The following is a 14680-nucleotide window of genomic DNA, read 5'->3' on the forward strand; positions in this document are numbered from 1 at the left end:
CGAACACCAGTCTGTTCACAAAAGACTCAGATTCCACCCACCAAGAAGTGAGTCTTCCTATTGTAAAAGGACCGAAGGTTTGTATGCCGTGTCGGAACAAATGACAATTTGTCCAAAATTGCATTTTTCCTAACTATACAAACCTGAGGTCCTTTTACACATAGCCCCCACCTCATGCCACCCCTCACTCTGCAGTTTTTGCTTGGGCCAAAAGCAAAAGTGATTTGTTTACCTACCAGTCGCGCGCATGCGCGCCTGTCGGACAAGCAGTTAACTACCGCCAACCCCTTGTTCGAAAGCTTACGACCTATCCAGCTGCCGCTAGTACCTTCCTATTGTAAAAGGACCTCAGGTTTGTATAGTTAGGAAAAATGCAATTTTGGACAAATTGTCATTTTACTTCTTAGCCCTCATGGTATGGTCAATATGGTCTAGTCACGTCGTGGTCTCGCCCCTGTTGACAGATCATCTGGAGTGCACCAGCTATATAGGTCTCTACCTCGCTGGCAACTCTAGTAGCACAAGCAGACTTACGTGGCAGTAACCACGAAGCCAGCTATGCTAACAGGTGGAACCAAGATGTAAATCATCTGCATGCATTTGTTTCCTAAATCCTTCTATTCTGTCCCTTCCCACCTCCAAAGGTGGGATTCAGCTATATATATATCTGACAGGTAAGTTTCATGAACAAAATGATATTGTTATGATACAATAAAGTTTGTTCATACTTACCTGGCAGATATATTAATCAAGTACCCACCCACCTCCCCATCAGGGGACAGTGGAAATAAAAATTATGAATAGAAAATGGGATGGTTCCTGATACCCGCCTCCCAGCGGCGGAATGGGTACTAACCACCTGGCCGACCACTGCGTGTGTCGGAAGTTTTTAAATTCTGTCGGACTTCAGAAATACAGCTATATATATATCTGCCAGGTAGTATGAACACAAACTTTATTGTATCATAACAATATCATTTTTCATAGCTAACAAACCTGCTGTCTTAACATATATAGTTGACCCCCGGGATTTGCTGGGAATAGGTACCACAACCCCCCCTGCAAATCCCTAAAATCCACAAATACTTGACACACCTCTGAAAACACTTAAAACTGTTGCCTATGTACTTTGATAGTTCAGACACCAAAGACTCCCCTCCAAAAAGGCTAGAAATGCTTATAACTGGCTATTTTAATAGTTTTATCACAAAAAATGCATTTAGTCATGAAAATTATATGAAAGTATGTACACTAATGAGTATGTACAGTGGTCCCCCATATTCGGGGGGGATGCGTACCAGACCCCCCGTGAATAGTTAGAACCCGCGAATGTTTGGAACCTCCTCTAAAAATGCTTATAAACTCCTATCCTGAACATGGAAACACCAAAGTATCCTTAAAAAGACCATCGGAGCATGACCGTAAACATGATGGGCAAGTGAAGATCTACACTGATGGATCAAAGTCTGATAGTGGAGTTGGGTGTGCAGTTGTGCATGGGAATGAAATTTACGAGGCAAAATTGCCTGAGTCAGCTTCCATATTCACTGCAGAGTTGTCAGCTTTAGTTAAAGCTTTAGAAATGATTCATAACTCGAATAAGAAAAATGTTGTGATTTATAGTGACTCAAAAAGTGTATTAGATTCATTAAAGCAGCTGTATACAATTCATCCTCTGGTACAAAAAGCCCAGGAGTGGCTCTTTTGGATTTCGTGTCGCAGGAGATTGGTATGTTTCTGCTGGATCCCGGCTCATGTTGGAATGAGGAGGCAGACAGATATGCAAAGGAATCGGCTGTGAGTAATTTGTATCAGATAACCAAAGTGCCACATATAGATATGAAGAGGAAATGGCAAGAGAGATGGTCCTCCCCTCTCTTAGCCAACAATAAAAAATATAAGCAGATAAGGAAAAGCATAGAAAAATGGCCCTCTTCTTTTCAAAAAGAGAGGAGAACAGAAATTGTTTTGGGGCGACTTCGTATTAGGTACACTAGGATAACCCATAAATTTATTTTAGAAGGTGGCAGTGCACCAGTATGTGTTAGGTGTGATGCAACCTTATCAGTGGAGCACATCTTGGTGCATTGTGTAAATTACAGAGAACAGAGGCAGAGATTCCACCTTGATGGAAAATCTCTTGCCGATGTTCTAGATGACAAAGCAGATATTTCTGCACTAGTGAGTTTTTCAAAATGTATTGAGATTTTTTATGAAGTTTAATTGATGGCAAATTTTAACTCATTGATTTTATTTTGTTGATTTTATTTTATTTTATATTGATTTTATTTTTTATTTTTTGTTCATAGTCATCATTTTAAGTACCTGATTATTATTGAAAATTTTATTTGGTGTTTTTAATTAAGGTTAAATGGTGTAGAATGGATGTATGCATGTCAGTTTTGTGTGTGTGTGTGTTTATGTGACTTCGGCTGTGGGATTCTTTGGTTTTGGTTTGGTTGATGTGTGATGTGAGATCGTCTTGGTCCTGGTTGTTGTGTGTCATTCGGTGTGTAATTTTATTGCATTGTTTTAGTTGGTCATTTGTGTGAGAGGTTTTAGTTGATTCATGTATTCATTCATCTAATTAATTTCACTTAATCATGTAATACTGCAGCACTGAATGACCTTTGCAGGTCCCAGCGCTTGGGCTATGCCCTAAATTCCATAATCAACCATAAAAAGACCATCCTTCACCAAATATACATAAAATATCCTATCATGATTCATATTAAATCTTGAATACTGTTTTAAAGTAAATCTTACATTTTATGGTTATACATAAATACATATGTACGTACTGCATGACTTTGTTACGTATGTGAAAATAATTCAGTCCCCCCCCATTAGTATTCGTCATGCACGTTTTCTTTCATACAGTTACTATTTAAGATATCCAGTTTTCTTTTTACAAGGGAAACAATTGTATGTAAAATCACAAGAGGTAGAGAGAAAGAACAAAATATGTATGAACATTAAACAACTGTTTTACACTCTAGTACAACATATGTAAACAGGGTACTCACCAGTGATGAATGTTGATTAAAGATGATGATGATGAATTAGCCGTGCAGTCCGATGAATGACAATGAAGATATGACTGCACAGCTAAGCAGAGGAGTTACATATCCTCTGAGGGCACCTCTTCACCTTCAGGAGGGGCTTCGGGAGGCAGTGACTCAGGCGATTTGGGAGGCACTACTTCAGGCAATTCAAGAGGCACTACTTCAGGCGATTTGGGGGGATTTGGAGGGTCCTTCTTCGTTCGTGTGATGAACATTGTGATTGGCAGCTGCTGCCGTTGCTTCTTCATGGTGGTGAGAGCTTGATTATAGGGCTCCAATGCTGTGTCAAGAATATTAGAAAACTTCAAGGAGCATTCCATGTAAGGATCCCATGTTGCAACAAACTCCTGGAGGTCGTTTATCATTTTTTTTAACTTGGACAGGCGTTCCAAAGTCAGGCCCTCCTCCTCCACCTGTTCCTCTCCTGAACCTGGAGTGTCTTCTTCCTCGCTGGTGAACTTCGTCAGCTCTTCCAAGTCCTGGTCTGTCAGGGGTTCAGAGTGGGCATCAATGAGGGGTGCCAAATTCTTCCTCGGTGATGTCGTCAAAGCCCTCACCACCAAGAATTTTTGCCAACTGATCGGCCTTATTAATGGCCGAATGCTGGATTTCCTGAGGAGAAAAGCCTGTATAATTGTGGACACAGTCTGGCCACAAGTTACTCCAGCAGGCATTCAGGGTCTCCTCCTTCATGTCCTTCAACGACCGGTCAATGACAGACAGACACGTGGCCATCGTGAATTTACGCCAATAATCTTTCAGCGTAAATTTGCTGTCATGGTCCATTGCATCAACAAGGTGTTGGAGGGAGTTCCTGGTGTAGAGTGCCTTGAAGGCACGGATGATGCCCTGATCCATAGGCTGGAGGAGAGAGGTGGTGGTGGGAGGAAGGAACTCAAGCTGGACTCCCTTGGAATAAAGATCGAGAGGGTGGCCACCAGCTTTGTCCATTATGAGCAAAACCTTGACGTTGATGTCCAAATTGGCCAGGTATTGCCTAACTTGAGGAATGAAACTCTGGTGAAACCAGTACTCCGTAAGGACTTTGGTGACCCAGACCTTGGGATTATGCATCCAGAAGACGGGCAGTAACGCCTTGTTCTTGTTCATGAGTGCCCTGGGATTTGCAGCCTTGTAAATGAGGCCTGGTTTCAGTATAAAACCAGCAGCATTCCTGCACATCAGGAGGGTCACCGTGTCCTTTTGTGCCTTGAATCTGGAGGCTTTAGCTTCATCCTTCATAAGGTACGTCCAGGACGGCATTTTCTTCCAGAACAGGCCAGTTTCGTCCATATTGAACACCTGTTCTGGGCGATATCCTTTCTCCTGGATTATTTTCATGAAGGCCTCCAGATATTTTGCGGCTGCCTCTTTGTCTGCAGATGCAGCTTCCCCACGTAGGGAAACAGACTTTAGTTGGAACCTTATCTTGAACCGGTGGAACCATCCTTTGCTCACCTGAAATCCTTGGGGAGCTGAGGAGTCCCGGTTGTGGCTCTTCTTCTTCGTCTTCCTCTTCAGGAGCTGGTTCTCCAAAGCCCAAGAATTTCTATGTCCCTTCTTCATCGCATTCCAGTGCCTCTACATCTTCGGCTTCGGCTTCCTCACCACCTTGTGAAGCAGTAGGAGTTGATAGCTGCTGGTAGATCTGTCGTGCTTTGTATATGATTGTTTATTTTCTCAATTACCAAACTCACTCAGTTATGCTTTATTTCATATTACCTTGCTCACCAAATGTATACCTACGATATTAAGAAATCAAGATATTTGTAGAAAGGAGAAATGCCTCTAGACATATGCCAGACCACCAAAAGTGGATCCTGGAGAGATTTTAAGCAGCTTATCCGTAGATAGAGATTTTTTTTATTCAATTCACTACATTAAGATTTATAAGGAATGTCTAATAAACAGAATAACCATATCATTATGAAATGTACATGTACGAATAAACACAAAAATTCGCATATGCCAATAGCGGGGGTGACCGCAAATAATTATAGATATGTTCCACAGAGAACCCCGCAAATGGGCGAGTCCTCCCGCGAATCATTACTAGATAGGTTCCAAAGAAAAATTCGAGAATGTGCGAGTCCGCGAATCTGGAGAACGTGAATACGGGGCCCCCACTGTATTTCTCTACGAAGAATACCGCAAATAAGCGAATTTTCTCCAAATAACTTGAGGATAAGTTCCACAGAAAAATCTGTGCATTGATGAACTCACAAATCCTGAACTGCAAATAGGCAGGTGTCCCATGTTGTTCCGCCCACCTCTTGCCTCTTATTCTATTTACCTGAGCAGAAGGAAACTGTTTGTCACGGCATCAGGGGTGAGAGAAAGTTGGCCAATACTTCCTCTCTCATCCCATTGGGCAAACCTTGTTGCTACCAATTTCTTGTTATACAGTTTTAGATGTTTCTACCAGTTTCCAGCTGGTACTATTAAATTTTATCTTTATGTTAAGACAGCTGGTTTATTAACTATGAGAAATAGAAATTAATTAAAAACTTGTCATTTTACTTTGTGTCTTTTTACAGGATTCTTGTTTGACAAAACTTCATACTTTGAGAATACTCAGTATCAAAAGATTGTTGCTGGTTTCAGCCAAAAATGTCTGGAGAAGAGATGATTGTAGTTGTAACCGGAGGTTCTGGTTTAGTTGGTCAGGCTATTAAGAAAGTTGTCGAGGAGGAAAATCGCCCAAACGAAAAATGGATATTTCTTAGCTCCAAGGATGGAGATTTAAAGTAAGTTTTTAATTTTATATGATATTTAGTGACTGAAAATAGCAGTACCCTCTATACTGCTTAACAAGTGGCTGCATTTTGATGTAATTTTTTGCATGAACTAAGCTGAATGATCTTCATACATTATCTTTTTAAAAATTTCTTTTTATATAAGTAACTTACCAAGTAATTGCATATCTATACTTTCCACTTATATGGCAGCGTGAATTCAAAATTTCACAGGTAATGCTTCAAACCATTGTGTTGGTGACCAACCTGCCTACTAGTGGGAAAATAGGAGCAACTGTAAGAAGAATCCTCAGTTTGTTCCCCTGTGATGGTGGTAGCCTTTTCATTATTTTCCGGTTATTTAACTGATTTTCAATGGTGTGCATCTCACTGGAATGCTTATTTAGTAACCATCAGTGGAATCTTAGGGTGAGTTCTTTCTTTTTTTTATTATTATTATTGAGTTGATTCATCAACTAATCTTTTGTTTACCCTTGCGAGCCGACGATGATAGCTCGGCACTAAAAGTATTTCTTTAGGCTAAACTTTGAATTGTTTTCTGTTTACCAGGCCTCATTACTTGAAAACCTTCAGTATATAGTTTTGCTTTATTATTAAATTCTTGAAGGGTATTTTCCGAGTACTACATATAATACTCGAAAACTGTTTATTGCCTCAAAGTAGTATTCGAACATTTTGTCATTCTTTTAGGCTGAAAGCTAGACAACTTTGCCCGTTTTTTTTTGCCTAGGATACTTGCGAGTTGCTCAATATAGGATAGCCCAGGAGAGTAAATCTAGTATCTTCCTTTAGCCAAGCTTTTAAATCATTGTTGTTTATAGGGCGTAGACGATTCACTAGACGTCATCAAACAATTGCCTTAAAGATATTCGTGAGTGTTCACCATTCGTAGTAGGCTTCTTGTGAGCTACAGGTTTATCCTTGTAGTAATTCTGGTATCTTATGCCATTAACTAACGCCAAAAATGTTAACATTGATGATGTTTACTGGGAGTAGGTGATTTACTAGACGTTGTTAAACAAGTGCCTTAAAAGTAGTAATTCATGAATGTTCATCATTCATAGGCTTAGTGGGAGCCACCAGTATAGTTTTGCCCTAAAAACAGGTTTCTTGTATCTTTTGTCATACCTGTAGGTCAAAATTGTTACGTTGAATTTGTTGATCAGTATTTGCATAAGGGTAATTGTTGAATGTTTCGTCATTCCTTTGGGTCAAAGTTTTGCATATTTTGTTTGTTTACTGAACATAGTCTTTCGAACAGTCAGTAAATTATATTAATTTAACTCTTGCACTTTCCTTTGCAGAGAATTAAAGTGTAAGGGCAGAAAATAGTATAATTGCAAACAAAATTGCAAAAGAAAAGTGCTTTTGGTGGGTCTTTTTTTTCACATATTTGTTCACTGCATTTATTGGCCTGTGAATGGCACTGAGTGAAAAATTGTCTTCAAATTTCTGTGCGAAATTTTAGGTGGAAGTGAAAAATATGCTTTATTTGCTTACTCTAATATACATTATCTACAATAAAAACTGGCTCTTTCTCTCAAAAATATCATATAGTAAATATGTCTACGATGTATCTCGATACCACCCCATGAGTGACAAATTGTCACAGAATGCCTGTATGAGTTGCAAATTCCTAAGAGATAAAGCAAAATATATATGTCAGATTCCCACTAAAACTAATCTTTTTCTATGATATGAAGAAAATGAGAAAATCTCTTGGTATGTATACTACTAGTATTTCTCCATAAGCAAGTTCAGGGTTGATCAAGTTTTCTGTGAAATTGTCATGCATTTCCTTTTTGGATTATCGTATTAGGCTTATGTAACAACGTAGAATTCGCCCTATCACAAATTAAACTGCATTCATTTCTCAACTTCCCTCATCTTTATTGGCAAATTTATTTGCAAACCCCACATGAAAACATAAATGCAAATTTCAGGCAACATATAAAAATCCAGAAATCACACTTCCACTTCCATCGGCGGACTCTGTTAATGGTGATACGGTTTTATGGTGCTTGTCTAGCACCATAAGATCAACCATTTATAGTACCATAACATGCCGAGTTCCAGTTTTCAGCGCTATAAGGGGCCAATAATAAAGTTATGGTTCCATAACATAATCAACAGAGGCGCCATTAATTGGTTATTGGCGCCATAAATCCCCTAGTTTTGGATAATAGCTGTTTTCACTTATCAGCACCCTGCCAGGAATGGAACCTGGGCCGATAACCAGGGACTGCCACACTGTGAGACTGGCATACTACTGTAAATCCCCGGGCACACCTGTATGACAGAACAGTTCCAGTGTAAAAGTTAGCCCTCCAACTGTCAAAGTTTCAAATATATGTACACACATATATATATGTGAATAACTTGATCACGAAATATATAAAATGTGATGCCATGTATATAAAAAGGTAATGCCACAGAGGAAAATGGAAAACGAGAACTACCGAGATATTGTGGTCTTAATGATCCTTTACTATAGGCAATGATCCTTTACAATAGATAAGACTGATCTAACCAATGAGGAACACCAGACAGGTAAGCATATACAAACGGACGTTACAAAGGTCCATTCACTTTAAAGAAACAAAAAAATGCCCGTGGGCTAGATTAAAGATTTAAAAGCAGCCACCCACACATGGTCCCAAGTAAGTTAGTGAGAAAACATTACATTTTGTTTTAGGAATAAAGAGGCATATACAAAGGGACAGTACAAAATTAGTAAAATTCCGAAGGCTAGATTAAGGATTTAAGAGTAGAGCTGTCAAACACACTGGTCAAAGGAAAGTTGTTAAAAATACACTTTGTATTAGTAACATGAAATTTACAAACGTCTTCAGACAATGAGTGAGAAACGAACATAAGATATAAATATAGTGAGCATGAGCAAAAAATAATTAAAAACATGTGGGGCGAATTAATTAGTAGTTCATTCATTTATTTTAAGATCCTTCATAAACATTTTACAAATATATGGCTCCAAATGTTATAATCCCAGACTAAGATTTATAGGTTTTTTTACTAGTAATTTGTATAATTGCCGATTCCAGTAAATTTCCTGAAACACAATCATTAGACCTAGCAATTACAGAGCTATCGCCCCAATTTATACAATGAGATTTTTTGTTTAGATGGATGAAAGTGCATTTGAAGTCTGGGCTGTTCATACACCTAAATCTTTGCTTGATTGACCAAAATAAAAAGACAGGCAACCCCTGAAAGGAATTTTGTACATGATGTTATTTGTTATTGGAATATTCTTGATTAGCATACCTTTAATGGTATTGTTAGAAGAGAACTGAATATTAACAATAATTAATAAGATGTAAATATTGCTTTTATGGTTTCAAATTCACAAAAGTAAGGCAAGCTAAGTACATTTTTAAGGGTTTCGTTTTCATCATTAACAACTAAAACTTCTTGAGGTTTTTGACAATATAAATCAATTATGAGGTGGGTAGCAGAGATCATTTCCTATCTTTTTTGTGTATATTCTATTTACTGGTCAAGATATTGTGAACTCGTATCCTCCAAACACGTAAGTACATGGAAGAAAAAATTGAAATTTTAATATTTCACTTCCTGCTTCGAGTTCTTTGCAACAGAAGGTTTCTAGTCTGTGGTTGGTTGTTTGGATATGGTTTAGGGTTGGTCTGGTTCTAAAGTGTTGGACAGCGCTCCTTTGTTTTCGAAGGCTCCTTTTTCTTTCTATGGATAAATTTGGTTCGTCTTGTGGTAGTGGCAATCCTGGTGATCAGGTTGTCAATTTGGCCTTATTCGTATTCGTTATGGTAATTATTAATATGTATCAGTTAAATCTCTAGGCAATGAAAGAAATTGAATAATATTAACAACAGTAGCCTAGCCTAAAGTATACTTTATACTACATATTGGTATAGTAATTACTAGTATTGGCTAATCCTAGAGGTTCAATGCATTCTGACGTATGATGATTCAGTACTGGAGTAATTGAACACGAAACGAGAATTGGATCGTATGATATTTGGTACATAAATGTAATTGAACAAGAACGAGAATCGGATTCGGTCCAACTTCACCATTGTTGGACTGTGTAGGCTTGCCAGCTACGTAATCCAATATTGTATGTATCCTCATATTATCGTATTGTAAATACTAATATAGCAGTCATAATTTGCTTCGGATTCAGCTGATGACTTATACGAGTTACACTGCCTTATTTAACTCATTCTCAGCCGAGGTATATAGAGGAAGGTAGCATTATTCCCAATTTCCCATAGCACTACTTGGCCCTGATTGGCTAGCTCTGACTAACGTAACTAAGCTCCTCCCCTCCTATACCATGCTTTTGCCTTGCAGTAGTCAAGTGAGAAGGCAATCTTTTAACTATATTGGCATTTTAACATAGCCAATGATGGTATCTTGTGCCATATAAATCAGAAATCATAAGGAATTGTAAATTTCATTGCTTTCTAGGAATATTTCCTCAGGTGACAGAATTTGGTAGTATGATATCATCTGTTTAGCAGACAAATTTTCGTCAGTAATTACAAGATGCTTTTGTGAGGACTGAGTCATATAAGGAGAGAGCTCTAACTAACTTTATTCTGCAGAGAGGCTGTACATAAGGCGGCATGCGGATGGAAACATAGTGTCTGTCACACACACACGAACGAACATAAACAAAAAGGGCAAGAGCCCCTACTGTGATTGTTTCTTCACAGCCGAAAATCTCATATATTTTGGTGTAAAGGAAACTTATTCACATGATATGTACATTGGCAGAAAGGCTGTGAATCGCTCTACATTTTAGCACATAATAAAAAAAGGACATACATATACAGAGATAAAAATGTATTTATGTGGAAGGGCGGCCATTTGTCCTTACAAATACTTCCCCCCAAAACAATGATTGAGGGATAATCATTAGCTGATGGTCAGCAGAATCTTCAGGGGACTGGAGGAGTCCGCGGGTCTGTGATGACATTTGTCGGGGAAAGTCTTCGGGTCATCATCGTCTGGCAAGTTGGGAAGCAGGATGCCACCCCTGGTAGTGGACCTGGGGGTTTTGACTGCTTTCCTTGGGCGGCCCCGGTGACGTCTAGAGGTTCTGGAGGACTCCAGCGGTGCTGCGTTCTGAGACCCAGTCCTCATGGCCACCAATCAAAACAAGGAATGCCCTTTCGTCCCGGCGGGCAACTCGATGTGGTCCCTAGTAGGGCCTCGTCAAGGGCAGACAAATGGCGTCGTTTCTAATGATGACGAATTTGCAGGAGTCCAAGGTACTCAGCAGGAACTGCTTCCTCCTGTTGGTATAGATCTCCCAGCAAGGGATGAACTTCTGGGCAGCTGCCAGGAGTCTTGCCAGGGGAATGTTGGGGTTGTCCCTGTCGGCAGGGAAGAATTCGCCTGGCACTGTCAGGTCCTTGCTACATTTTCTCTGCCGGAAATGGGTCGTCGTTGGCTCTTGGGGTGGTGTGGAGGCCGAAGAGGACCCACGGTATTTGTGTCTTCTAGTTGGATGCTTACTCCCCATCAGGCATGCTAGGGCGGTCGAGAGTTTGTAGGTGAAGGTGGGTCCCCGGCCTGTCGTGATGTAGTCTGGCACTCCAAAGCGGCTGATCCAGCTGGACAGGAGGGCTTCGGCCCAGCGTCCGCAGTGGCTTCTGACATCGGAGTGGCCTTAGGCCACCTGGTAGACTGGTCACTCACTGTCAGGAGGTATCTGGCACCGCCAGATGGGGGGAGGGGCCTCACGACCTCGACATGAATGTGTCTGAATCTTTGCCTGGGCTAAGGGAAGGAGCCTATCCCTGATTCGGTGTGCCTTCCCGTCTTGCTGCTCTGGCACGCGATGCAGTTCCTGGCCCACTCCCGGAAGTCCCTCCTGATGCTGTGCCACGCGAACTCCTCGGTCATGATTCTGGTTGTCGTGCGGGGCGACAGGTGAGTGAGACCATGGATCACGTCAAACACCTGCTTCCTACGGGAGGCAGGTATCTGGGGTCAAGGGCAGCCGGTGCTAGTGTCGCAGAGGTGTTGTCTTGGAGGGGCCAATGGGGATATCCTCCCAACGAAGGGTGGTAATGGCGGTCTGGTAAGCTGGTCCTTTGGGGTCGGAGGCTTACTCACACGGTAGGTCCTCGTAGTCTACACCAAGATGAAGGGAGCTTATTTCAACCCTCGAGAGGGCATCGGCTATGGGGTTTCTTCTGCCACTGAGGTATTCAATGGAGCACCCGAACTCGGAGACGGCCGTGAGGTGACGTTGCTAATTTACCGTCCCGATGGACTCTTGGAGGCCTTGATGGTTGTCAGTGTCGGGAACTTCTCCACTGCAGCCACCTTCGATGCCATGGGATGAACTCCTGCTGAGGTGATCTCGTGGCTGAGGAAATCCACCTTATCCGCGCCGAAGGTGCACTTATCAAAACGGATGACAAGTCTGTTCTCCTGCAGGCACTTGAGGATGGCCCAGACATGGTTCAGGTGCTCCTCCGGCGATCTGGAAAATATAAGGAAAGCGTCCACATAGGAGACGCAGAAAGGTAAATCGCCAAGAATGCTGTCCATGAGGCTTTGGAGGTGGCTCCAGTGTTCCACAAGCTGAAGTTGGAGAAGGCGAACACAAAGGACCTGAAGGGTGTGATGATCATTGTCTTTGGGATGTCATTGGGATGGACAGGAACCTGAAAGTATGACTTTAACCCCCTTACGCCGATTGGACGTATTAAACGTCTAGATAAATTGCCTCCCGGGTGTAGATTGGACGTATTAAGTGTCGACATAAGTTTTTTTAAAAATTCGCGGAAAAATACTTTAGGACTACCAGCCGAAAACTTTTGAATCACGCGCCTTGGGGGATGCTGGGAGCTCATGGATCAAGGCGTTGTTTTGTTTACAATCGCAATTTAGTGTACAATTGCAATTTAGTGTACAATACAACGGAAAAAAAATTAAATCGTTAGCTTTAACCATTTTGCTCACAGCGCGATTTGAATACAATTATATATGAAATTTTGTTTTCATACAATCAACTTACCTGTCAGATATATACATAGCTAAGACTCCGTCGTCCCTATGTATATATCTGCCAGGTAAGTATGTATGAAACTTTATTGTAACATAACAATATCATTTTTGCACTATATATTGCATTATTTATATATGATAATGATATTTTTTTTTCATTTCTGATGGTTGCATACTAAACTTTAGGCAATGACAAAAAAAGGAGCCAAAAATGAACTCTTAATCTTGAAAACTAAGCGCGCTGTGATTTTTTGAAAAAAATATTTTTTCCACTTCGGCGCTCACTCCGAGACTCCCTCGGCATATGGGAGACGATTTTCATTATACCCCTTCGGCGTAAGAGGGTTAAGAGATCAATTTTGGAGAAGATCTTGGCTCCGTGGAGAGGCCTGGTGAGATCCTGCATGTTCGGCAGGGGATGGTTATCGGGCGTGGTGATGAGGTTCAGGCGATGGTAGTCACCGCAGGGCCTCCACGTACCATCTGCCTTCTTCATCATGTGGTGGGGAGACGCCCACGGGCTTGCGGCTTTTCTGCAGATACCCATGTTCTCCATTTCCGCGAACGCGGTCTTGGCTTCTTGCAGGAACTTCGACAGGAGGCAGCAGAACTTGGTGTATGTTGGGGGCCCCTTGGTGTCGATGTAGTGATATACACTGTGCTTGGACGCAGCCCTGGCCACCTGGCGAAGCTCGGGCGGAAGATGTCTGGGAACTCTTGTAGGAGGGAGTCTTATCTGTGGGAGAAAACAAAGCAGATGGCGAGTGGGTGGGAGAGGCAGGTCTCGGTGTTGAGGGGGCATTGGCAGGCCACATCTACTAAGAGCCCGTGGTGGGCTAAGAAGTCCTCCTCCAGGAGAGGAATCTGTACATTGGCGATGATGAAGGGCCAGGTGTAGGTCCAGCCCAGGAACACAATATTCTTGGTCCTGGTGCTGCAGGAGCGGATGGGGTTTCTGTTGGCAGCTACGAGGGCTGTCGGGGTGTCCGGGGTTCAAATGTGATCCTCTGCCAACGGAGGGACAAAAACTGCATGGCACCAGTGTCTACCAACATCCAGTGGCCGGAAGTGGTTTCCGTGATGTAAAATCCTCCGGGGTGGGACTTTGTTACTGCCGCTGCCAGGGGCAGTGGAGTTGGGCGCTGCCTCCTTCGACTTCTTGACAGCATGAAGGAGCAGGGGTGCTGGCACTGCTTCGCCTCACTCCCGAACTTGCGGTGGAAGTGGCACCAGCTGGTGTCCTGATGGGGCTGTGGGATTCTCATCCTCAGGAGAGCTGCATTGATCCTGGCCTCCTCGGACTTCTCCTGCTCCAGGCTGTTGGCTGACGGTGGGAAAGCGAGTCTCGCAGTCCAGTTAGCGGTGTACAGGCTGTGGGCCTGCTGCACCAGGCTCTCCCTGTCTCAGTCGTCAGCGTAGGGGATCTGGCTGCGTACCTGTGGCAAGAGTTGGTGGAGGAAGAGTTGCTTCAGGAGGTCTACCTCCTTCCTGCAGCCTTGGGGTTCACCTCCAGCAGCAGTACCAGGTCCTGGAGCGTATGCCAGGCTTCAGGGACCAGGAGGGAGAAGGCCTGGATGAGCTGAGTCTTTAGGCCTTCGTAAGGCAGCTCACCAGGTTGGCTGACCATCCATGGGGCAAGGCGGTTAAATACATCTGCGGCGGTGAGGTCCACCTTGGCTTCCTCCCTGGTGATCCCGTGGATTTGGAACTGGACCTATGCATGGGTAGCCAGTCTATGACGTTCTGTCTGGAGAAGGGCGGCAGCTGGATGGAGTGGGGCTCGGAAGGCGCTGCGGCGGTGAGTTAGGAAGCACTTGAGGAGGGGCGTCAAAGAAC

General features: G+C 42.5%; 2 protein-coding genes across 2 annotated transcripts in view; one reads left to right on the forward strand and one right to left on the reverse strand.

Moving 5' to 3' along the window:
• Positions 1-3572: 3572 nt before the first annotated feature.
• LOC135215958 (tigger transposable element-derived protein 1-like) lies at positions 3573-4631 on the reverse strand. The gene has a single exon (XM_064250913.1). It carries the CDS (start codon positions 4629-4631, stop codon positions 3573-3575), a length of 1059 nt encoding a protein of 352 aa, XP_064106983.1.
• Positions 4632-5577: 946 nt separating this feature from the next.
• The window catches only part of LOC135215693 (GDP-L-fucose synthase-like), a gene marked incomplete in the record, with an annotated part of 165879 nt that continues 156776 nt past the window's right edge, over positions 5578-14680 (forward strand). The window contains 1 exon segment of the mRNA XM_064250643.1: positions 5578-5812. Within this exon segment, the coding sequence (XP_064106713.1) occupies positions 5676-5812 (137 nt within the window).

This window comes from Macrobrachium nipponense, chromosome 5 (assembly GCF_015104395.2).
Source record: "Macrobrachium nipponense isolate FS-2020 chromosome 5, ASM1510439v2, whole genome shotgun sequence".
Classification (NCBI taxonomy): Eukaryota; Metazoa; Arthropoda; class Malacostraca; order Decapoda; family Palaemonidae; genus Macrobrachium; species Macrobrachium nipponense.

Coding starts and splice junctions, on each gene's coding strand:
- LOC135215958 (XM_064250913.1), bottom strand. CDS start 4,631: ATGAAGAAGGGACATAGAAATTCTTGGGCTTTGGAGAACCAGCTCCTG.